Source organism: Salvelinus fontinalis, unplaced genomic scaffold (assembly GCF_029448725.1).
Source record: "Salvelinus fontinalis isolate EN_2023a unplaced genomic scaffold, ASM2944872v1 scaffold_0269, whole genome shotgun sequence".
In the NCBI taxonomy this organism is placed as follows: domain Eukaryota; kingdom Metazoa; phylum Chordata; class Actinopteri; order Salmoniformes; family Salmonidae; genus Salvelinus; species Salvelinus fontinalis.
The window spans coordinates 67,332-91,386 of record NW_026600478.1 but is presented as its reverse complement, the minus strand read 5'-3'; the positions used below and the strand labels follow the sequence as shown (position 1 = coordinate 91,386).

The 24,055-nt window shown below is 50.5% G+C and overlaps 1 protein-coding gene across 2 annotated transcripts in view; it reads right to left on the bottom strand.

Moving 5' to 3' along the window:
- The window catches only part of LOC129845284 (uncharacterized protein KIAA0930 homolog), a 59,548-nt gene extending 37,636 nt beyond the window's left edge, over positions 1 to 21,912 (bottom strand). The window contains exon 1 of one of the 2 annotated variants that reach the window (XM_055913160.1): positions 21,263 to 21,912. In XM_055913160.1, the coding sequence (XP_055769135.1) occupies positions 21,263 to 21,407 (145 nt within the window). In that variant the 5' untranslated portion in view covers positions 21,408 to 21,912. The remainder of the gene's footprint in view (positions 1 to 21,262) is intronic. The other variant, XM_055913159.1, reaches the window with a different exon arrangement.
- Positions 21,913 to 24,055: the final 2,143 nt, after the last annotated feature.

Below are 24,055 nucleotides of genomic sequence, written 5' to 3'. Positions count from 1 at the left end.
GATTCAATTCAGTGGAACTTAAATCTACTGAAGCGCTGTCTGACTTTGTTTGCTTCCATTTTGGAAATTCATTATCGTTGACAAATAACATGACATCAACATGGTTTAAATAACTTGTATTTATGTGTGTAGATTATTCAAAACAAAATCTCCTGAACCCTTAAAGCTGAAACCATAAACGCTGAATCTGAAGCCTTGGTTCCTCTCAGACGAGTCTAGTTTCTACAGACAGAACGACAGGGAACTGAAATACCACTACATTTCATGATCCCGATTTTTGTATTTAACCTTTAGTCAGTTAAGAACAAATGATTACGTTTACAATGGACGGCCTCCCCCGGCCAAACCCGGACGACACTGGGCCAAACCCGGACGACACTGGGCCAAGTAAAGCCCCCTCCCCCGGCCAAACCCGGACGACACTGGGCCAATTGTGCGCCGCCCCTACGGGACTCCCGATCACGGCCGTTTGTGATTCAGCCTGGATTCGAACCAGAGTGTCTGTGACGCCTCTAGCACTGAGTCTTAGACCGCTCGGGAACCCTCCAACACACACAATCTGACAGCGCTGCTAAACATTTCCCAGAATGCAGCCAGCATATCACATCTACCTGGGAGGCTGAGCAAACAGACACTTCAGCAGAATCTGAAACCTCCAGCCAATCGGACGCTGCTTCCAGGAAATCTCCTACTCATCATCAACGACTTCTCCGCCTGACAGAGACTCAGGCTACTGAGGATAGTCACACACACACACAGGCTAGTCATCAGTGACCACGACTCACCCACAACCTGACTGCTCTCATGAACAATCCCAGGCTGTGTCACAACCGGCCGTGAACGGGAGACCTATGAGGCAGGCGCACAATTGTCCCAGATTCATCCGGGTTAGGGGAGGGTTTGGCCGGCCAGGATATCCTTGTCCCATCGCGGTCTAGCGACTCCTTGTGGCGGGCCGGGCACCTGCAAGCTGACTTCATCATTGGATGGTGTTTCCTCCGACACATTGGTGCGGCAATGTCAGACCTGTCAGTCATTACAGACCTCAGAAAGATATTTATAACCTGCCAGATACACTAGTCCATGTCAGCTAACATTTTTTAAAGCCATAGATTTTATCAAAACGTTTGAGTCACGCAAATATCACAAGCATACACATTACACATGGCACTATCGTTGCCCCTAGCGGCCAGGACTGAAGACACCTCCCTCACGTTGCCCCTAGCGACCAGGACTGAAGACACCTCCCTCACATTGCCCCTAGCGACCAGTACTGAAGACACCTCCCTCACATTGCCCCTAGCGACCAGTACTGAAGACACCTCCCTCACATTGCCCCTAGCGACCAGTACTGAAGACACCTCCCTCACATTGCCCCTAGCGACCAGGACTGAAGACACCTCCCTCACGTTGCCCCTAGCGACCAGTACTGAAGACACCCCCCTCTCATTGCCCCTAGCGACCAGGACTGAAGACACCTCCCTCACGTTGCCCCTAGCGACCAGTACTGAAGACACCTCCCTCACATTGCCCCTAGCGACCAGTACTGAAGACCTCTCCCTCACGTTGCCCCTAGCGACCAGGACTGAAGAGACCTCCCTCACGTTGCCCCTAGCGACCAGTACTGAAGACACCTCCCTCACATTGCCCCTAGCGACCAGGACTGAAGAGACCTCCCTCACGTTGCCCCTAGCGACCAGTACTGAAGACACCTCCCTCACATTGCCCCTAGCGACCAGTACTGAAGACACCTCCCTCACATTGCCCCTAGCGACCAGTACTGAAGACACCTCCCTCACATTGCCCCTAGCGACCAGGACTGAAGACACCTCCCTCACATTGCCCCTAGCGACCAGGACTGAAGACACCTCCCTCACATTGCCCCTAGCGACCAGGACTGAAGACACCTCCCGACACTCTGAGGACCTGGACAAACATTGAATACCAAAGTGGATCTGGTGTGACCTGGTCAAACATTGTGCAGGTCACATTGGTCTGGTCTGGCTCCAGATTCAGTTAGTGTTGAGGAGAAGAGACAGAGACAGGAAGCTACCTCTGGTCTGGTCTCCAGAGTCAGTTAGGAGTGGATGACCTTGTTCTTAAAAGACGGGAGAGACGCTGCCAGCACAGTTGGACACAGGAGAGGGAGAGTCAGGAAGTGGAACCCTAAGCTTTAACTTCGCCGGGTAATAGAGCGTGGAGAGAGAGAGAGATAAGAGAATGAGAGACGCATGAAGAAAGTGTGTGTTGAGACCCAGCCCATCCCGTGCTGTGTCACGTCACAACAGACCCTCTACCCAGCCATCCCGTGCTGTTTCACGTCACAACAGACCCTCTACCCAGCCCATCCCGTGCTGTGTCACGTCACAACAGACCCTCTACACAGCCATCCCGTGCTGTTTCACGTCACAACAGACCCTCTACCCTGCCATCCCGTGCTGTGTCACAACAGACCCTCTACCCTGCCATCCCGTGATGTGTCACAACAGACCCTCTACCCAGCCATCCCGTGCTGTTTCACGTCACAACAGACCCTCTACCCAGCCACCCCGTGCTGTGTCACAACAGACCCTCTACCCAGCCATCCCGTGCTGTGTCACGTCACAACAGACCCTCTACCCAGCCATCCCGTGCTGTGTCACAACAGACCCTCTACCCTGCCATCCCGTGCTGTGTCACGTCACAACAGACCCTCTACCCAGCCATCCCGTGCTGTGTCACGTCACAACAGACCCTCTACCCAGCCATCCCGTGCTGTGTCACAACAGACCCTCTACCCAGCCATCCCGTGCTGTGTCACAACAGACCCTCTACCCTGCCATCCCGTGCTGTGTCACGTCACAACAGACCCTCTACCCAGCCATCCCGTGCTGTGTCACGTCACAACAGACCCTCTACCCAGCCACCCCGTGCTGTGTCACGTCACAACAGAACCTCTACCCAGCCATCCCGTGCTGTGTCACGTCACAACAGACCCTCTACCCTGCCATCCCGTGCTGTTTCACATCACAACAGACCCTCTACCCAGCCATCCCGTGCTGTGTCACAACAGACCCTCTACCCAGCCATCCCGTGCCACGTCACAACAGACCCTCTACCCAGCCATCCCGTGCCGTGTCACAACAGACCCTCTACCCAGCCATCCCGTGCTGTGTCACAACAGACCCTCTACCCAGCCATCCCGTGCCACGTCACAACAGACCCTCTACCCAGCCATCCCGTGCTGTGTCACGTCACAACAGACCCTCTACCCAGCCATCCCGTGCTGTTTCACATCACAACAGACCCTCTACCCAGCCATCCCTTGTTGTGTCACAACAGACCCTCTACCCAGCCATCCCGTGCTGTGTCACAACAGACCCTCTACCCTGCCATCCCTTGTTGTGTCACAACAGACCCTCTACCCAGCCATCCCTTGTTGTGTCACAACAGACCCTCTACCCTGCCATCCCTTGTTGTGTCACAACAGACCCTCTACCCAGCCATCCCTTGTTGTGTCACAACAGACCCTCTACCCAGCCATCCCGCGCTGTGTCACAACAGACCCTCTACCCAGCCATCCCGTGCTGTGTCACAACAGACCCTCTACCCAGCCATCCCTTGCTGTGTCACGTCACAACAGACCCTCTACCGTGTCATCCCGTGCTGTGTCACAACAGACCCTCTACCCAGCCATCCCGTGCTGTGTCACGTCACAACAGACCCTCTACCCAGCCATCCCGTGCTGTTTCACGTCACAACAGACCCTCTACCCAGCCATCCCTTGCTGTGTCACAACAGACCCTCTACCCTGCCATCCCGTGCTGTGTCACGTCACAACAGACCCTCTACCCAGCCATCCCGTGCTGTGTCATGTCACAACAGACCCTCTACCCAGCCATCCCGTGCTGTGTCACGTCACAACAGACCCTCTACCCAGCCATCCCGTGCTGTTTCACGTCACAACAGACCCTCTACCCAGCCACCCCGTGCTGTGTCACAACAGACCCTCTACCCAGCCATCCCGTGCTGTGTCACGTCACAACAGACCCTCTACCCAGCCATCCCGTGCTGTTTCACGTCACAACAGACCCTCTACCCAGCCATCCCGTGCTGTGTCACGTCACAACAGACCCTCTACCCAGCCATCCCGTGCTGTGTCACGTCACAACAGACCCTCTACCCAGCCATCCCGTGCTGTGTCACAACAGACCCTCTACCCAGCCATCCCGTGCTGTGTCACAACAGACCCTCTACCCTGCCATCCCGTGCTGTGTCACGTCACAACAGACCCTCTACCCAGCCATCCCGTGCTGTGTCACGTCACAACAGACCCTCTACCCAGCCATCCCGTGCTGTGTCACGTCACAACAGACCCTCTACCCAGCCATCCCGTGCTGTGTCACAACAGACCCTCTACCCAGCCATCCCGTGCTGTGTCACGTCACAACAGACCCTCTACCCAGCCATCCCGTGCTGTTTCACGTCACAACAGACCCTCTACCCAGCCATCCCGTGCTGTGTCACAACAGACCCTCTACCCAGCCATCCCGTGCTGTATCACGTCACAACAGAACCTCTACAACTCTTTCCCCCTGATGCTGATTGGAGGAGAGAATCCCCACTGAGGATGTTCATCACTGTGTGGCTCAGGCTCCGTGCCAAATGGCACCCTATTCTAATATAGAGCAAGGAGAGCAGAGAGACGAGAAAGGAGAGCAGAGAGACGAGAAAGGAGCAGAGAGACGAGAAAGGAGAGCAGAGAGACGAGAAAGGAGAGCAGAGAGACGAGAAAGGAGAGCAGTAGAGACGAGAAAGGAGAGCAGTAGAGACGAGAAAGGAGAGCAGAGAGACGAGAAAGGAGAGCAGAGAGACGAGAAAGGAGAGCAGTAGAGACGAGAAAGGAAAGTAGTAGAGACGAGAAAGGAGAGTAGAAGAGACGAGAAAGGAGAGCAGTAGAGACGAGAAAGGAGAGCAGAGAGACGAGAAAGGAGAGCAGAGAGACGAGAAAGGAGAGCAGAGAGACGAGAAAGGAGAGCAGAGAGACGAGAAAGGAGAGCAGAGAGACGAGAAAGGAGAGTAGTAGGGTGCCACTTGGGATACAGCCTGTGTCTCATCCTGAGCCTGGAGGAGGACAGAGGAGAACTCTGATTCCAAATCAATACCTCTTCCACACCAGAGGAACACAAGACTGGCTATAAGTGACAGACACACGGCTGTCTGGCAGATAGTGAGACAATCCTGGAGACGACTGATGAGTTTGTCCTTGTCCTGCAGTGTTGTCTTCTGTTTCCCCTTCCTCTATATCTGGCCCGTCATGGAAAAACAACGAGGGAGAGAGGGGGGAGGGGGGGTAGAGAGAGGGGGGAGGTAGAGAGGAGTGGGAGAGAGAGGAGTGGGAGGGAGAGGAGTGGGAGGGAGAGGAGTGGGAGAGAAAGAGAGGGGGAGGGAGGGAGAGGAGTGGGAGAGAGAGGAGTGGGAGAGAGAGGAGTGGGAGAGAGAGGAGTGGGAGAGAGAGAAGTGGGAGAGAGAGAAGTGGGAGAGAGAGGAGTGGGAGAGAGAGGAGTGGGAGAGAGAGGAGTGGGAGAGAGAGGAGTGGGAGAGAGAGGAGTGGGAGGGAGAGAGAGGAGTGGGAGGGAGAGAGAGGAGTGGGAGGGAGAGAGAGGAGTGGGAGGGAGAGAGAGGAGTGGGAGGGAGAGAGAGGAGTGGGAGGGAGAGAGAGGAGTGGGAGGGAGAGAGAGGAGTGGGAGGGAGAGAGAGGAGTGGGAGGGAGAGAGAGGAGTGGGAGAGAGAGAAGTGGGAGAGAGAGAAGTGGGAGAGAGAGGAGTGGGAGGGAGAGGAGTGGGAGGGAGAGGAGTGGGAGGGAGAGGAGTGGGAGGGAGAGGAGTGGGAGGGAGGGAGAGGAGTGGGAGGGAGGGAGAGGAGTGGGAGGGAGGGAGAGGAGTGGGAGGGAGGGAGAGGAGTGGGAGGGAGGGAGAGGAGTGGGAGGGAGGGAGGGAGAGGAGTGGGAGGGAGGGAGGGAGAGGAGTGGGAGGGAGGGAGGGAGAGGAGTGGGAGGGAGGGAGGGAGAGGAGTGGGAGAGAGAGAGAGGAGTGGGAGAGAGAGGAGTGGGAGGGAGGGGGAGGAGCGAGCGAGAGGGGGGTGAGGAGAGGGGGAGAGAGAGGAGGGAGGAGAGGGGGAAGGTGAGAGGGGAGGAGGGAGGGAGGAGAGGGGGAGAGAGAGGAGGGAGGAGAGGGGGAGAGAGAGGTGAGGAAGGTTTCTCCAGGATGCTGACAGCAGCAGGAAGTGACCTCTGATCTGTCCTCTGGACTCAACCATGATCACTGTTTCTCCCTTCACAGCCTTCTGCACTCCCCTTACTACACAGGACAGGGGAGGAGGGAGGGAGGAGAGGGGGAGAGAGGGAGGGAGGAGAGGGGGAGAGGAGAGAGAGAGGGTGAGGAGGGAGGAGAGGGAGGAGAGGGGGAGAGGAGAGAGAGAGGGTGAGGAGGGAGGAGGGAGGAGAGGGGAGAGGAAGGAGGGAGGAGAGGGGGGAGAGAGGGAGGAGAGGGGGAGGAGAGGGGGAGGAGAGGGGGAGGAGAGGGGGAGGAGAGGGGGAGGAGAGGGGGAGGAGAGGGGGAGGAGAGGGGGTGAGGTGAGGAGGGAGGGAGGAGAGGGGGTGAGGTGAGGAGGGAGGGAGGAGAGGGGGTGAGGTGAGGAGGGAGGGAGGAGAGCCTGCTGTTTTCCAACAAGATGCAACACAGACACAGATACAAGAAGCCTCCTACCTAGAACAGTAGCCTTGAGGAGCCTGGTCTAAAGTAGTACCCTATATAGGGAATAGGGCTCTGGTCTAAAGTAGTACCCTATATAGGGAATAGGGCTCTGGTCTAAAGTAGTACCCTATATAGGGAATAGTGTCCTGGTCTATATTAGTGGTCTATATTAGTGTCCTGGTCTATATTAGTGGTCTATATTAATGTCTAGGTCTATAGTAGTGGTCTATAGTAGTGCCCTGGTCTATAGTAGTGGTCTATATTAGTGTCTAGGTCTATAGTAGTGGTCTATATATTAGTGTCTAGGTCTATAGTAGTACCCTGGTCTATAGTAGTACCCTGGTCTATAGTAGTGCCCTGGTCTATAGTAGTACCCTGGTCTATAGTAGTGGTCTATATTAGTGTCCTGGTCTATAGTAGTGGTCTATAGTAGTGTCCTGGTCTATAGTAGTGGTCTATATTAGTGGTCTATAGTAGTGCCCTGGTCTATAGTAGTGGTCTATATTAGTGGTCTATAGTAGTGCCCTGGTCTATAGTAGTGGTCTATATTAGTGTCTAGGTCTATAGTAGTACCCTGGTCTATAGTAGTGGTCTATATTAGTGTCTAGGTCTATAGTAGTACCCTGGTCTATAGTAGTGCCCTGGTCTATAGTAGTGGTCTATATTAGTGTCTAGGTCTATAGTAGTGGTCTATATTAGTGTCCTGGTCTATAGTAGTGGTCTATATATTAGTGTCCTGGTCTATAGTAGTGGTCTATATTAATGTCCTGGTCTATAGTAGTGGTCTATATTAGTGTCCTGGTCTATAGTAGTGGTCTATATTAGTGTCCTGGTCTATAGTAGTGGTCTATATTAGTGGTCTATATTAGTGGTCTGGTCTATAGTAGTGGTCTACAGTAGTGCCCTGGTCTATAGTAGTGCCCTGGTCTATAGTAGTGGTCTATAGTAGTGGTCTGTTCTATAGTAGTGGTCTATAGTAGTGCCCTGGTCTATAGTAGTACCCTGGTCTATAGTAGTGGTCTATATTAGTGTCCTGGTCTATAGTAGTGGTCTATAGTAGTGCCCTGGTCTATAGTAGTACCCTGGTCTATAGTAGTACCCTGGTCTATAGTAGTGTCCTGGTCTATAGTAGTGGTCTATATTAGTGTCCTGGTCTATAGTAGTGGTCTATATTAGTGTCCTGGTCTATAGTAGTGGTCTATATTAGTGTCCTGGTCTATAGTAGTGGTCTATAGTAGTGGTCTGGTCTATAGTAGTGGTCTATATTAGTGGTCTGGTCTATATTAGTGTCCTGGTCTATATTAGTGGTCTGGTCTATATTAGTGTCCTGGTCTATAGTAGTGGTCTATAGTAGTGCCCTGGTCTATAGTAGTACCCTGGTCTATATTAGTGGTCTATATTAGTGTCCTGGTCTATATTAGTGGTCTATAGTAGTGTCCTGGTCTATAGTAGTGTCCTGGTCTATAGTAGTGGTCTATAGTAGTGCCCTGGTCTATAGTAGTACCCTGGTCTATATTAGTGGTCTATAGTAGTACCCTGGTCTATATTAGTGGTCTATATTAGTGGTCTGGTCTATAGTAGTGGTCTATAGTAGTGTCCTGGTCTATATTAGTGGTCTATATTAGTGGTCTGGTCTATATTAGTGGTCTATAGTAGTACCCTGGTCTATATTAGTGGTCTATATTAGTGGTCTGGTCTATATTAGTGGTCTATAGTAGTACCCTGGTCTATATTAGTGGTCTATATTAGTGGTCTGGTCTATAGTAGTGGTCTATAGTAGTGCCCTGGTCTATAGTAGTGTCCTGGTCTATAGTAGTGGTCTATATTAGTGGTCTATAGTAGTGGTCTATATTAGTGGTCTATAGTAGTGCCCTGGTCTATAGTAGTGGTCTATAGTAGTGCCCTGGTCTATAGTAGTACCCTGGTCTATATTAGTGGTCTATATTAGTGTCCTGGCTATATTAGTGGTCTATATTAGTGTCCTGGTCTATATTAGTGGTCTATATTAGTGTCCTGGCTATATTAGTGGTCTATAGTAGTGCCCTGGTCTATAGTAGTGTCCTGGTCTATATTAGTGGTCTATAGTAGTGCCCTGGTCTATAGTAGTGGTCTATATTAGTGGTCTATAGTATTACCCTGGTCTATATTAGTGGTCTATATTAATGTCCTGGTCTATAGTAGTGGTCTATAGTAGTGTCCTGGTCTATATTAGTGGTCTATAGTAGTGCCCTGGTCTATAGTAGTGGTCTTTATTAGTGGTCTATAGTATTACCCTGGTCTATATTAGTGGTCTATATTAATGTCCTGGTCTATAGTAGTGGTCTATAGTAGTGCCCTGGTCTATAGTAGTGTCCTGGTCTATAGTAGTGCCCTGGTCTATAGTAGTGGTCTATAGTAGTGTCCTGGTCTATAGTAGTGCCCTGGTCTATAGTAGTACCCTGGTCTATAGTAGTGTACTATATAGGAAATATAGGAAATAGGGCTCTGGTCTAAAGTAGTACCCTATATAGGGAATAGGGCTCTGGTCTAAAGTAGTACCCTATATAGGGAATAGGGCTCTGGTCTAAAGTAGTACCCTATATAGGGAATAGGGCTCTGGTCTAAAGTAGTGTACTATATAGGGAATAGGGCTCTGGTCTAAAGTAGTACCCTATATAGGGAATAGGGCTCTGGTCTATAGTAGTGTACTATATAGGGAATAGGGCCCTGGTCTATAGTAGTGCACTATATAGGGAATAGGGCTCTGGTCTAAAGTAGTACCCTATATAGGGAATAGTGCTCTGGTCTAAAGTAGTACCCTATATAGGGAATAGGGCTCTGGTCTATAGTAGTGCACTATATAGGGAATAGGGCTCTGGTCTATAGAAGTGCACTATATAGGGAACACACATCTCTTTCCACAGGGCCGTGGGGTGAGACAGGGCCGTGGGGTGAGACAGGGCCGTGGGGTGAGACAGGGCCGTGGGGTGAGACAGGGCCGTGGGGTGAGACAGGGACCCTCTTCAACACAAACACACTTAGAAAAACAAAGTCGTTCAATTCTACAACAACATAAAAGGAAGCGATTCCCAAACCTTCCATAACAAAGACATCACCTACAGAGAGATGAACCTGGCCACTGTGACTGAACCAAACTTAAGGAAAGCTTTGACTATGTACAGACTCAGTGAGCATAGCCTTGCTATTGAGAAAGGCCGCCGTAGGCAGACCTGGCTCTCAAGAGAAGACAGGCTATGTGCTCACTGCCCACAAAATGAGGTGAAAACTGAGCTGCACTTCCTAACCTCCTGCCCAATGTATGACCATATTAGAGACACATATTTCCCTCAGATTACACAGACCCACAAAGAATTCGAAAACAAATCCAATTTTGATAAACTCCCATATCTACTGGGTGAAATTCCACAGTGTGCCATCACAGCAGCAAGATTTGTGACCTGTTGCCACAAGAAAAGGGCAACCAGTGAAGAACAAACACCATTGTAAATACAACCCATATTTATGTTTATTTATTTTCTCTTTTTGTACTTTAACCATTTGCACATCATTACAACACTGTATATATACACATAATGACATTTGTAATGTCCCTATTTAAACAATTTAAAAAAAATGTGAGTGTAATGTTTACTGTTAATTTTTTTAAATTATCTATTTTAATTGCTTTGGCAATGTAAACATAAGTTTCCCATGTCAATAAAGCCCTTCCATTGAGAGTGTGGATGCAGGGAGGGCCGTGGTTGGTGTCAGGAGAGAGTGTGTCTTGGTGCTGTGTAGACACATGATCAGTGAGTCTGCTTGATGACTGTAGAGACTCGGGAACACATGTGCCAACAAACAGACGTCTCGAGAACTGTGGAAATCTCTCTCTCGGACAAACAGACGTCTCGAGAACTGTGGAAATCTCTCTCTCGGACAAACAGACGTCTCGAGAACTGTGGAAATCTCTCTCTCGGACAAACAGACGTCTCGAGAACTGTGGAAATCTCTCTCTCGGACAAACAGACGTCTCGAGAACTGTGGAAATCTCTCTCTCGGACAAACAGACGTCTCGAGAACTGTGGAAATCTCTCTCGGACAAACAGACGTCTCGAGAACTGTGGAAATCTCTCTCGGACAAACAGACGTCTCGAGAACTGTGGAAATCTCTCTCGGACAAACAGACGTCTCGAGAACTGTGGAAATCTCTCTCGGACAAACAGACGTCTCGAGAACTGTGGAAATCTCTCTCTCGGACAAACAGACGTCTCGAGAACTGTGGAAATCTCTCTCTCGGACAAACAGACGTCTCGAGAACTGTGGAAATCTCTCTCTCGGACAAACAGACGTCTCGAGAACTGTGGAAATCTCTCTCTCGGACAAACAGACGTCTCGAGAACTGTGGAAATCTCTCTCGGACAAGGTTTTATAAAGACTATTTACTGGTCCGTGGTGTGTAATGAGGAGCAACCAGAAGCTGCACTTTGCAGTTACTAATCAGCACCTAGTAAGAAAATAACTATAAAAAAAACATTAAAATCCCTGTTGATTGATTGATATGGTTACGGTTGAGAGGGATGAGGCAAAAGGAATCGCAAATAAGTCTGGCTGTACAGCCGGATTGGCAAACGTACCGCAAATTTAGAAATCATGTGACTAAACAGAACAAAAATTAAACAGAAACTACACTATGAAACAAAGATAAATAACATCAAATAATGACAGTTAAAAGCTTTATTGTTGTCTATCAACAACAACAAGCCACCGGGGTCTGACAACTTGGATGGAAAATTACAGAGGATGATAGAGGATGATATGGCCACTCCTATTTGCCATGTTTTCCAAACCTACGCCGACTAGAAAGTCTGCCCCCTCAGGCCTGGAGGGAAGCTAACGTAGTGTACTATATAGGGAATAGGGCCTTGGTCTATAGTAGCTCCCTCAGGCCTGGAGGGAAGCTAACCTAAAGCACACTTTATTGGCTCAAACAGCCAAGCAATCATCCTGTTGCCAACCCTGTTACCAACCCTTATTAAGGGGTTGGTAACAGGCTGATTATTGGCTCAAACAGCCAACCAATCATCCTGTTGCCAACCCTGTTACGCCGACGCTGGATAAGAGGTAGAAGGAGAGGGGCCCTAGTCTGACTGAGGAGGCAGGGGCCCTAGTCTGACTGAGGAGGCAGGGGCCCTAGTCTGACTGAGGAGGCAGGGGCCCTAGTCTGACTGAGGAGGCAGGGGCCCTAGTCTGACTGAGGAGGCAGGGGCCCTAGTCTGACTGAGGAGGCAGGGGCCCTAGTCTGACTGAGGAGGCAGGGGCCCTAGTCTGACTGAGGAGGCAGGGGCCCTAGTCTGACTGAGGAGGCAGGGGCCCTAGTCTGACTGAGGAGGCAGGGGCCCTAGTCTGACTGAGGAGGCAGGGGCCCTAGTCTGACTGAGGAGGCGTGCATCACATCCACAGCTTCAGAGTATATTACATGCTAACCTTCAGTCCCTGGACAATAAAGTAGACGAGTTCAGTGCGAGGATATCCTTCCAGAGAGATATCATGGACTGTAACATACTCGTGTTTTACGGAATCTTGGCTCTCTTGGGATATATTGTCCCTGTCCATTCAGCCAGCGGGGGTTCTCCGTCCATCGCGCAGACAGGAAGCAAGAACTCTCCGGGTAAAAGAAAGGTGGAGAAGTGTTTCATGATTAACTAGTCATGGTATGATCCCAGAGAGACGTTGATAAAGTGCCGGTCTATATACGGAGTACGGCTCCTCTCCCAGAGAGACGTTGATAAAGCGCCGGTCTCTATACGGAGTACGGCTCCTCTCCCAGAGAGACGATGATAAAGCGCCGGTCTCTATACGGAGTACGGCTCCTCTCCCAGAGAGACGATGATAAAGCGCCGGTCTCTATACGGAGTACGGCTCCTCTCCCAGAGAGACGTTGATAAAGCGCCGGTCTCTATACGGAGTACGGCTCCTCTCCCAGAGAGACGATGATAAAGCGCCGGTCTATATACGGAGTACGGCTCCTCTCCCAGAGAGACGATGATAAAGCGCCGGTCTCTATACGGAGTACGGCTCCTCTCCCAGAGAGACGATGATAAAGCGCCGGTCTCTATACGGAGTACGGCTCCTCTCCCAGAGAGACGTTGATAAAGCGCCGGTCTCTATACGGAGTACGGCTCCTCTCCCAGAGAGACGATGATAAAGCGCCGGTCTATATACGGAGTACGGCTCCTCTCCCAGAGAGACGATGATAAAGCGCCGGTCTCTATACGGAGTACGGCTCCTCTCCCAGAGAGACGATGATAAAGCGCCGGTCTCTATACAGAGTACGGCTCCTCTCCCAGAGAGACGTTGATAAAGCGCCGGTCTATATACGGAGTACGGCTCCTCTCCCTGAGAGACGATGATAAAGGTCTATATACGGAGTACGGCTCCTCTCCCAGAGAGACGATGATAAAGCGCCGGTCTATATACGGAGTACGGCTCCTCTCCCAGAGAGACGATGATAAAGCGCCGGTCTATATACGGAGTACGGCTCCTCTCCCAGAGAGACGATGATAAAGCGCCGGTCTATATACGGAGTACGGCTCCTCTCCCAGAGAGACGATGATAAAGGTCTATATACGGAGTACGGCTCCTCTCCCAGAGAGACGATGATAAAGGTCTATATACGGAGTACGGCTCCTCTCCCAGAGAGTGGAACTCTACATCAGGTCTGTTCTGTTCTAGAACACTGATCTCCTCTGTTCTAGAACACTGATCTCCTCTGTTCTAGAACACTGATCTCCTCTGTTCTAGAACACTGATCTCCTCTGTTCTAGAACACTGATCTCCGTTCTAGAACAGTGCTCTGTTCTGTTCCTGAACACGGTTCTAGAACACCTCATGACAACAGGAGAAGTAGAATCACCTAAATCTATTCTTGTGTTTCCGCAGTCAAAATGTTAAGCTATAATGTGACTAGTTCAACTATTTCAGTTGACGTTATACTACAACAGCAGCACTCTGATGTGGTCTGTCAAACAGGGAACTACAACATACGTCACATACTGTTGTCACAGAGGAACACACACAGCCAGACAGACATGGTACCTCGTCAAAGAGATTAGACAGACTACCTCGTCAAAGAGATTAGACAGACTACCTCGTCAAAGAGATTAGACAGACTACCTCGTCAAAGAGATTAGACAGACTACCTCGTCAAAGAGATTAGACAGACTACCTCGTCAAAGAGATTAGACAGACTACCTCGTCAAAGAGATTAGACAGACTACCTCGTCAAAGAGATTAGACAGACTACCTCGTCAAAGAGATTAGACATGGTACCTCGTCAAAGAGATTAGACATGGTACCTCGTCAAAGAGATTAGACAGATTTGACAACACCTTGGTTCTCTAACCTTTAATAACCTTTGATAACCTTTGATAACCTTTGATAACCTTTGATAACCTTTGATAACCTTTGATAACCTTTGATAACCTTTGATAACCTTTGATAACCTTTGATAACCTTTGATAACCTTTGATAACCTTTGGAAAGCCCTGGTCAGAGGGGAAGCTTTCACAGTGGATGATGCTGTTCCTGTTATTAGATCCCACATAGAAAAGGGTTCTGCACTACTCCTACTGCTCACCACCAGACAGGGCCACAGTGCCCCCCCCTCTGTGGTGACGTCAGTGCTCTGTGGTGACGTCAGACACGAGACCAGGCGCTCTGTGGTGACGTCAGACTGACATGAGGAGACCAGGCGCTCTGTGGTGACGTCAGACATGAGGAGACCAGGCGCTCTGTGGTGACGTCAGACTGACATGAGGAGACCAGGCGCTCTGCGGTGACGTCAGACACGAGACCAGGCGCTCTGCGGTAACGTCAGACACGAGACCAGGCGCTCTGCGGTAACGTCAGACATGAGGAGACCAGGCGCTCTGCGGTAACGTCAGACATGAGGAGACCAGGCGCTCTGCGGTGACGTCAGACATGAGGAGACCAGGCGCTCTGCGGTGACGTCAGACATGAGGAGACCAGGCGCTCTGCGGTGACGTCAGACATGAGGAGACCAGGCGCTCTGCGGTGACGTCAGACATGAGGAGACCAGGCGCTCTGTGGTGACGTCATACTGAGACCGGAATACAGATGACACGTCCCTGACAGAACAATACCACTACAGACAGACAAACAAACGCTTGGCCCTGTGTCTGGTGATGGGGTGGAGGGGGACACTGTGGCCATGTGTCTGGTGATGGGGTGGAGGGGGACACTGCTTGGCACTGTGTCTGGTGATGGGGTGGAGGGGGACACTGCTTGGCACTGTGTCTGGTGATGGGGTGGAGGGGGACACTGCTTGGCACTGTGTATGGTGATGGGGTGGAGGGGGACACTGCTTGGCACTGTGTCTGGTGATGGGGTGGAGGGGGACACTGCTTGGCACTGTGTCTGGTGATGGGGTGGAGGGGGACACTGCTTGGCACTGTGTCTGGTGATGGGGTGGAGGGGGACACTGCTTGGCACTGTGTCTGGTGATGGGGTGGAGGGGGACACTGTGGCCATGTGTCTGGTGATGGGGTGGAGGGGGACACTGTGGCCATGTGTCTGGTGATGGGGTGGAGGGGGACACTGTGGCCATGTGTCTGGTGATGGGGTGGAGGGGGACACTGTGGCCATGCGTCTGGTGATGGGGTGGAGGGGGACACTGTGGCCATGCGTCTGGTGATGGGGTGGAGGGGGACACTGTGGCCATGTGTCTGGTGATGGGGTGGAGGGGGACACTGCTTGGCACTGTGTCTGGTGATGGGGTGGAGGGGGACACTGCTTGGCCATGTGTCTGGTGATGGGGTGGAGGGGGACACTGCTTGGCACTGTGTCTGGTGATGGGGTGGAGGGGGACACTGTGGCCATGTGTCTGGTGATGGGGTGGAGGGGGACACTGTGGCCATGTGTCTGGTGATGGGGTGGAGGGGGACACTGTGGCCATGTGTCTGGTGATGGGGTGGAGGGGGACACTGCTTGGCACTGTGTCTGGTGATGGGGTGGAGGGGGACACTGCTTGGCACTGTGTCTGGTGATGGGGTGGAGGGGGACACTGCTTGGCACTGTGTCTGGTGATGGGGTGGAGGGGGACACTGCTTGGCACTGTGTCTGGTGATGGGGTGGAGGGGGACACTGCTTGGTCATGTGTCTGGTGACGGGGTGGAGGGGGACACTGCTTGGCACTGTGTCTGGTGATGGGGTGGAGGGGGACACTGTGGCCATGTGTCTGGTGATGGGGTGGAGGGGGACACTGCTTGGCACTGTGTCTGGTGATGGGGTGGAGGGGGACACTGCTTGGCACTGTGTCTGGTGATGGGGTGGAGGGGGACACTGCTTGGCCATGTGTCTGGTGATGGGGTGGAGGGGGACACTGCTTGGCAAATCACCACGTTTCTAGTGTAGAATGCAGATCAGTGTTCTGAGGTCATCCCTCAGATTATCCTGTTGAACCAATTACTTTTTGGAGACTAGATGTTCCATTCACCTTGACACTCAGACAGATAATCCTGTCTTCAGTCCACATTGGTCATACAGTATACTAGGGGTGGCAGGTAGCCTAGTGGGTTAGAGGAGAGGCAGGTAGCCTAGTGGGTTAGAGGAGAGGCAGGTAGCCTAGTGGTTTAGAGGAGAGGCAGGTAGCCTAGTGGGTTAGAGGAGAGGCAGGTAGCCTAGTGGCTTAGAGGAGAGGCAGGTAGCCTAGTGGGTTAGAGGAGAGGCAGGTAGCCTAGTGGGTTAGAGGAGAGGCAGGTAGCCTAGTGGGTTAGAGGAGAGGCAGGTAGCCTAGTGGGTTAGAGGAGAGGCAGGTAGCCTAGTGGGTTAGAGGAGAGGCAGGTAGCCTAGTGGGTTAGAGGAGAGGCAGGTAGCCTAGTGGGTTAGAGGAGAGGCAGGTAGCCTAGTGGGTTAGAGGAGAGGCAGGTAGCCTAGTGGGTTAGAGGAGAGGCAGGTAGCCTAGTGGGTTAGAGGAGAGGCAGGTAGCCTAGTGGGTTAGAGGAGAGGCAGGTAGCCTAGTGGGTTAGAGGAGAGGCAGGTAGCCTAGTGGGTTAGAGGAGAGGCAGGTAGCCTAGTGGGTTAGAGGAGAGGCAGGTAGCCTAGTGGGTTAGAGGAGAGGCAGGTAGCCTAGTGGGTTAGAGGAGAGGCAGGTAGCCTAGTGGGTTAGAGGAGAGGCAGGTAGCCTAGTGGGTTAGAGGAGAGGCAGGTAGCCTAGTGGGTTAGAGGAGAGGCAGGTAGCCTAGTGGGTTAGAGGAGAGGCAGGTAGCCTAGTGGGTTAGAGGAGAGGCAGGTAGCCTAGTGGGTTAGAGGAGAGGCAGGTAGCCTAGTGGGTTAGAGGAGAGGCAGGTAGCCTAGTGGGTTAGAGGAGAGGCAGGTAGCCTAGTGGGTTAGAGGAGAGGCAGGTAGCCTAGTGGGTTAGAGGAGAGGCAGGTAGCCTAGTGGGTTAGAGGAGAGGCAGGTAGCCTAGTGGGTTAGAGGAGAGGCAGGTAGCCTAGTGGTTAGAGGAGAGGCAGGTAGCCTAGTGGGTTAGAGGAGAGGCAGGTAGCCTAGTGGGTTAGAGGAGAGGCAGGTAGCCTAGTGGGTTAGAGGAGAGGCAGGTAGCCTAGTGGTTAGAGGAGGCAGGTAGCCTAGTGGGTTAGAGGAGAGGCAGGTAGCCTAGTGGTTAGAGCGATGGGCCAGTAACAGAAAGGTGGCTAGATCGAATCCCCGAGCTGACAAGGTAAAAATCTGTCGTTTTGCCCCTGAACAAGGCAGTTAACCCACTGTTCACCGGTAGGTCGTCAATGTAAATAAGAATTTGCTCTTAACTGACTTGCCTAGTTCAATAAAAAAGGTTAAATAAATAAAATAGTGTATTCACAGTACTGACAGTAGAATAGACCTGCCTAGTTACAAAAGGCTCCATTTTACAGGAAGGTGTTATCTTGAACAGTACAGCATGGAGGTGCCTAAGAACACAGGATATCCTGTTAGCCGTGGTATATTGGCCATATCCCACACCTCCCCCCCCCCCCCCCCCCCCCCCCGTGCCTCATCGCCAACTAGAGGCCTGTTGACGAGCGTGGGGTGTAATCCCTAGGAGGCAAACGGAAACAGAGGTGCTTTAACGTATAGGGACACACCTGAAAATTGTGCAAAGTTTCTTGTTTTTTCCCCGATGTGCACTAATGAATACACCCGTTCTGTTTCCACACCAGATGCTTTCTGGCTGCTTTTCAAAGATTAATGATTCGGGTTGGTTTTTATTCATGAATAACCTCGCTGGAGCTCATCTCTCATGCCCTTCATATGATAATCTGCCTTCAGGCAGGTGTGCAGCTGTGGGTGACATTACAATGAGAATGGACTCTCTCAGGAGGCAGCGACGGTACAGAAACATTGAAAAAAACAACAGTTACTGATGTTGATGCTAATTCATGATCCGAGTTCCCCTACGGTTGCTGTCGTATCGCCTGAAACATCAATGTTTCTATCATGTGGTTTTCAAAAAGGTCCCAAAAATTAACTTCCTGATGCCAAAGTTGAACACCCAGATATCAACAGATAGAATCCCCCTCCCTTCTCATGGCCAGGGACAAGTCTGGTGGCCTGGGGATTCAATAATATTCACATGGATATCACAAGTTGTACAACACTAAAGCCGACTGTTAAGGGCCAGAGGCTACCTCATTCCTCATCAGTCCCCTGGTAGGAGCACTATGATACACACAGACAGCACTATAGCCGACTGTTAAGGGCCAGAGGCTACCTCATTCCTCATCAGTCCCCTGGTAGGAGCACCATGATACACACAGACAACACTATAGCCGACTGTTAAGGGCCAGAGGCTACCTCATTCCTCATCAGTCCCCTGGTAGGTGCACTATGATACACACAGACAACACTATAGCCGACTGTTAAGGGCCAGAGGCTACCTCATTCCTCATCAGTCCCCTGGTAGGTGCACTATGATACACACAGACAGCCTTGTCGAAAGCCATGAAGCATCGTCATTTGTTTCAGAAACACTGATCAGAGGGAGCAGGCCTGCCGAAACACTGATCAGAGGGAGCAGGCCTGCCGAAACACTGATCAGAGGGAGCAGGCCTGCCGAAACACTGATCAGAGGGAGCAGGCCTGCCGAAACACTGATCAGAGGGAGCAGGCCTGCCGAAACACTGATCAGAGGGAGCAGGCCTGCCGAAACACTGATCAGAGGGAGCAGGCCTGCCGAAACACTGATCAGAGGGAGCAGGCCTGCCGAAACACTGATCAGAGGGAGCAGGCCTGCCGAAACACTGATCAGAGGGAGCAGGCCTGCCGAAACACTGATCAGAGGGAGCAGGCCTGCCGAAACACTGATCAGAGGGAGCAGGCCTGCCGAAACACTGATCAGAGGGAGCAGGCCTGCCGAAACACTGATCAGAGGGAGCAGGCCTGCCGAAACACTGATCAGAGGGAGCAGGCCTGCCGAAACACTGATCAGAGGGAGCAGGCCTGCCGAAACACTGATCAGAGGGAGCAGGCCTGCCGAAACACTGATCAGAGGGAGCAGGCCTGCCGAAACACTGATCAGAGGGAGCAGGCCTGCCGAAACACTGATCAGAGGGGGCAGGCCTGCCGAAACACTGATCAGAGGGGGCAGGCCTGCCGAAACACTGATCAGAGGGAGCAGGCCTGCCGAAACACTGATCAGAGGGAGCAGGCCTGCCGAAACACTGATCAGAGGGAGCAGGCCTGCCGAAACACTGATCAGAGGGAGCAGGCCTGCCGAAACACTGATCAGCTGTAGCTATGATAGAAAACATCTATGATAGAAAACATCTATGATAGAAAAAGTTTGTGTTGTTCATGGAGTAAATGCTATTAAAACATTCTGATATAGATCATTTTGGGTTCCCATCCCTTTACAATTAAAGCATAGTATGCCTGTAACTCAATGCACTGCTTTAAAATAATTAAACAAATATTAAAATTGCGATTAGCTAATGCCATTAACTCAATTAATTAATTGAATAGTTTGACAGCCCTAGTTAAATGACTCCACACATTAATAGGGTTAGTGTTCCCACACGGACACATCTCAACTTTACATCGCTTGTTTATGGAAGACATAGGGCACAGGTGTCAAACTCATTCCACGGGGGGGGGCCGAGTGTCTGCGGGTTTTCGCTCCTCCCTTATACTTGATTGATGAATTAACATCACTAATTAGTTAGGAACTCCCCACACCTGGTTGTCTAGGGCTTTATTGAAAGGAAAAACCAAAAACCTGCAGACACTAGGCCCTCCGTGGAATGAGTTTGACACCCCTGACATAGGGGGACATCTGTGATAATTATATTGAATCAAAATTATAAAAATACAACAATGTCAATGATTTTACTGAGTTACAGTTCCTATAAGGAAAATCAGTCCTTTGAAATAAATAAATGAGGCCCTAGTCTATGGATTTCACATGCCCGGGCAGGGGAGGGCATAGGCTCCTCCACTTAGGAGCTAGGCCCACCTATTGGGGAGCCAGGCCCAGCCAATCAGAATGAGTTTTTCCCCCACAAAAGGGCTTTATTACAGACAGAAATAATCTGCAGTTTCATCAGCTGTCCGGGTGGCTGGTCTCAGAGGATCCTGCACGTGAAGAAGCCGGATGTGGAGGTCCTGAGCTGGCGTGGTTACACGTGGTCTACGGTTGGGAGACCGGTTGGACGCACTGCCAAATTCTCTAAAATGACTTTGGAAACGGCTTATGGTAGAGAAATTAACATTCAATTATTTGGCAACAGCTCTGGTGGACATTCCTGTAGCCAGCATGCCAATTGCACACTCCCTCAAAAATGTTGACATCTGTGGCATTGTGTTGTGTGACAAATCTGCACATTTTAGAGTGGCCTTTTATTGTCCCCAGCACAAGGTGCACCTGTGTATTGATCATGCGGTTTAATCGGTTTCTTGATATGCCACATCTGTCAGGTGGATGGATTATCTTGGAAAATTAGAAATACTCACTAAGGGACGTAAACAAAGTTGTGCACAACATTTGAGATAAACTTTTTGTGAGTCTGGAACATTTATGTGATCTTTTATTTCAGCTCATAAAACATAGAGACCAACACTTTACATGTTGCGTGTTCCTAACACCTGTGGGTAAGCGTCCCTGGGGAGGAAGTGTCGTTCCTCAACTGGAGGCACTCCGCTTACTGGATCTGTGCTAAACTGCTCCAGTAAGTGTGTCTTTTTGAATAGAAAGATTCTCTCTCGCTGATATACCAGCAACCGTTTCTAAACGTTTCTAAACGTTAAAACAGTCGGAATTTGTAGGCTAGTTCACAAGCAACCAACCGCGGGGAAAGCTAGGTTTAACTGCTGAAACCCCTACAGATAATAACAATGGGATTTTCGAGAGTTAGACTGCACAGATAGTCCATTACAAATTACAGTCACAAAGTCACATAACTGATGTAACTAAACAAGCTACTGTTGGTGATATTACATGTCGCGATAGGCCACCAACCGAATCAATTCAACAGTGCAAATTGTAAACGTCTACTCACCAAGTCCACTAATTTCTTGTCTGATAGTAAGACGGTTCCGTTCGTCGGCTATCGCCTTCAACATCTCTTGCAGAGAATGGTCCGGTTCTCCGTTCTCCTCCTCCACCGGTCCGACCTTCTTACAAACACTGGGAACGGATGCCATTCCCAGCCCGGGCTCATGACAGTCCTACCACGGCAGATCCACCCGACCGACAGGGAGAAAGACAGGAGTCGGTGGTGATACCGCGCCGTGTCTCCACTAAAACCACCCACTGATAATCCACTTGGATTAATTCCAGACAATATTTACCAATAGCACTGTCCTCTTGTCTGGTCACCGCTGAATGTTAAAGCCCCTTGAGTAGGAGACTTCCGTCTGGCTCTCTAGATCAGCTGGGGAGGAATGCTCTCACACTTCCTGTATATTATGCAGAACAACAGAGAACATTTAAAGGAAAAGTGACCCATTTTCGTCGATTTCTCATAAATGGATATTGTGGGTGAACATTTCCATTCAAGCAAACAGTCAAATACCAGACACGTTGTAACAAATGTATGTCTCTTATCCATCTGCATGTATGTCTCTTAAATACGTTTCTCGGGTGTGGATCAGCGGGACAGGCCTATGATGTTGCCGTTGGTCTCGAGCTGACGGGAAGGGAAGGGGGGGAGGGGGGGCAGCGGATATTCGGTGCGAGCTCCCGTTGGTCTCCGAAGATGACGGAATTGGTACGAGACGTTTTTTCCGTTTTCAGGGTTCCTCCAAGTTCTAGATGAAATTAGTTATAAACGTGTTTTTTTTTCTCCAGACAATCAACAACTGTCAATTGCAGCACAGCCAGTACAGTAGGCTACAAGCACAGCCTGTACAGTAGTCTACAAGCACAGCCAGTACAGTAGACTACAAGCACAGCCAGTACAGTAGGCTACAAGCACAGCCAGTACAGTAGGCTACAAGAACAGCCTGTACAGTAGACTACAAGCACAGCCAGTACAGTAGACTACAAGCACAGCCAGTACAGTAGGCTGCAAGCACAGCCAGTACAGTAGGCTACAAGCACAGCCAGTACATCAGGCTACAAACACAGCCAGTGCATCAGGCTACAAGCACAGCCTGTACAGTAGACTACAAGCACAGCCAGTACAGTAGACTACAAGCACAGCCAGTACAGTAGGCTACAAGCACAGCCAGTACAGTAGGCTACAAGCACAGCCAGTACAGTAGGCTACAAGCACAGCCAGTACAGTAGGCTACAAGCACAGCCTGTACAGTAGACTACAAGCACAGCCAGTACAGTAGACTACAAGCACAGCCAGTACAGTAGGCTGCAAGCACAGCCAGTACAGTAGGCTACAAGCACAGCCAGTACAGTAGACTACAAGCGCAGCCAGTACATCAGGCTACAAGCACAGCCAGTACATCAGGCTACAAGCACAGCCAGTACATCAGGCTACAAGCACAGCCTGCCCGTTTTCTAATGTCAGAACGTAGGCCTACAAGCCAAGGCATCATCACACACAGCCTAATCATGTCAATAGTTCATGCCAATCTTCCATAAACAGTCCGGTTCAGCGCTTATCGCACGATATGGTGAAGAACGGCCCGATAAAATCATGTTGTAGATTGACTCAAATATTTGTGTGAGACCATAGAGAATGCTAGAGGCCTCTAGTGGCCAAAAGACGATTTTTAGGCATGGGCAGCGACATTGAAGGCTTTCACCATGCTTCTTGACAATTGAAAGTAGTCAACTGGTTGAGGATTCCTATGGGTTGTAGCCTCAATGGGGCTGCCCATGTTGTCACAGACGCTATAATGGCACCGATATAAAGATAAGTCCTCTATCTATCTCTATGTGAGAGACGGAGCGACCATCGCGCCCAGCTCATCTCATGTACTGTAGGCTCTCTGCCGTTTCCAGCTTGTCATTGGCCTGTGACTCGCAGTGGCTGTAAAAGTGTCCCCGAGCCGCTGGCATCGAACAGCCAATCATGTGAGCCCCCTCTGATGTCATTGTTGCAAAGGAAAAAAAGATGATGTCATTTCTGCTCAACAAACCAGGACATAGACTGCTCAATAAACCAGGATACAGACTGCTCCATAAACCAGGATACAGACTGCCACAATAAACCAGGATATAGACTGCTCAATTAACCAGGATACAGACTGCTCAATAAACCAGGATACAGACTGCTCAATAAACCAGGATACAGACTGCTCAATAAAGCAGGATACAGACTGCTCAATAAAGCAGGATACAGACTGTTCAATAAACCAGGATACAGACTGCTCAATAAACCAGGACACAGACTGCTCAATAAACCAGCATAAAGACTGCTCAACAAACCAGGATACAGACTGCTCAATAAAGCAGGATACAGACTGCTCAATAAACCAGGATACAGACTGCTCCATAAACCAGGATACAGACTGCTCCATAAACCAGGATACAGACTGCTCAATAAACCAGGATACAGACTGCTCAATTAACCAGGATACAGACTGCTCAATAAACCAGGATACAGACTGCTCAATAAACCAGGATACAGACTGCTCAATAAACCAGGATACAGACTGCTCAATAAAGCAGGATACAGACTGTTCAATAAACCAGGATACAGACTGCTCAATAAACCAGGACACAGACTGCTCAATAAACCAGCATAAAGACTGCTCAACAAACCAGGATACAGACTGCTCAATAAACCAGGATACAGACTGCTCAATAAACCAGGATACAGACTGCTCAACAAACCAGGATATAGACTGCTCAATAAACCAGGATACAGACTGCTCAATCAACCAGGATA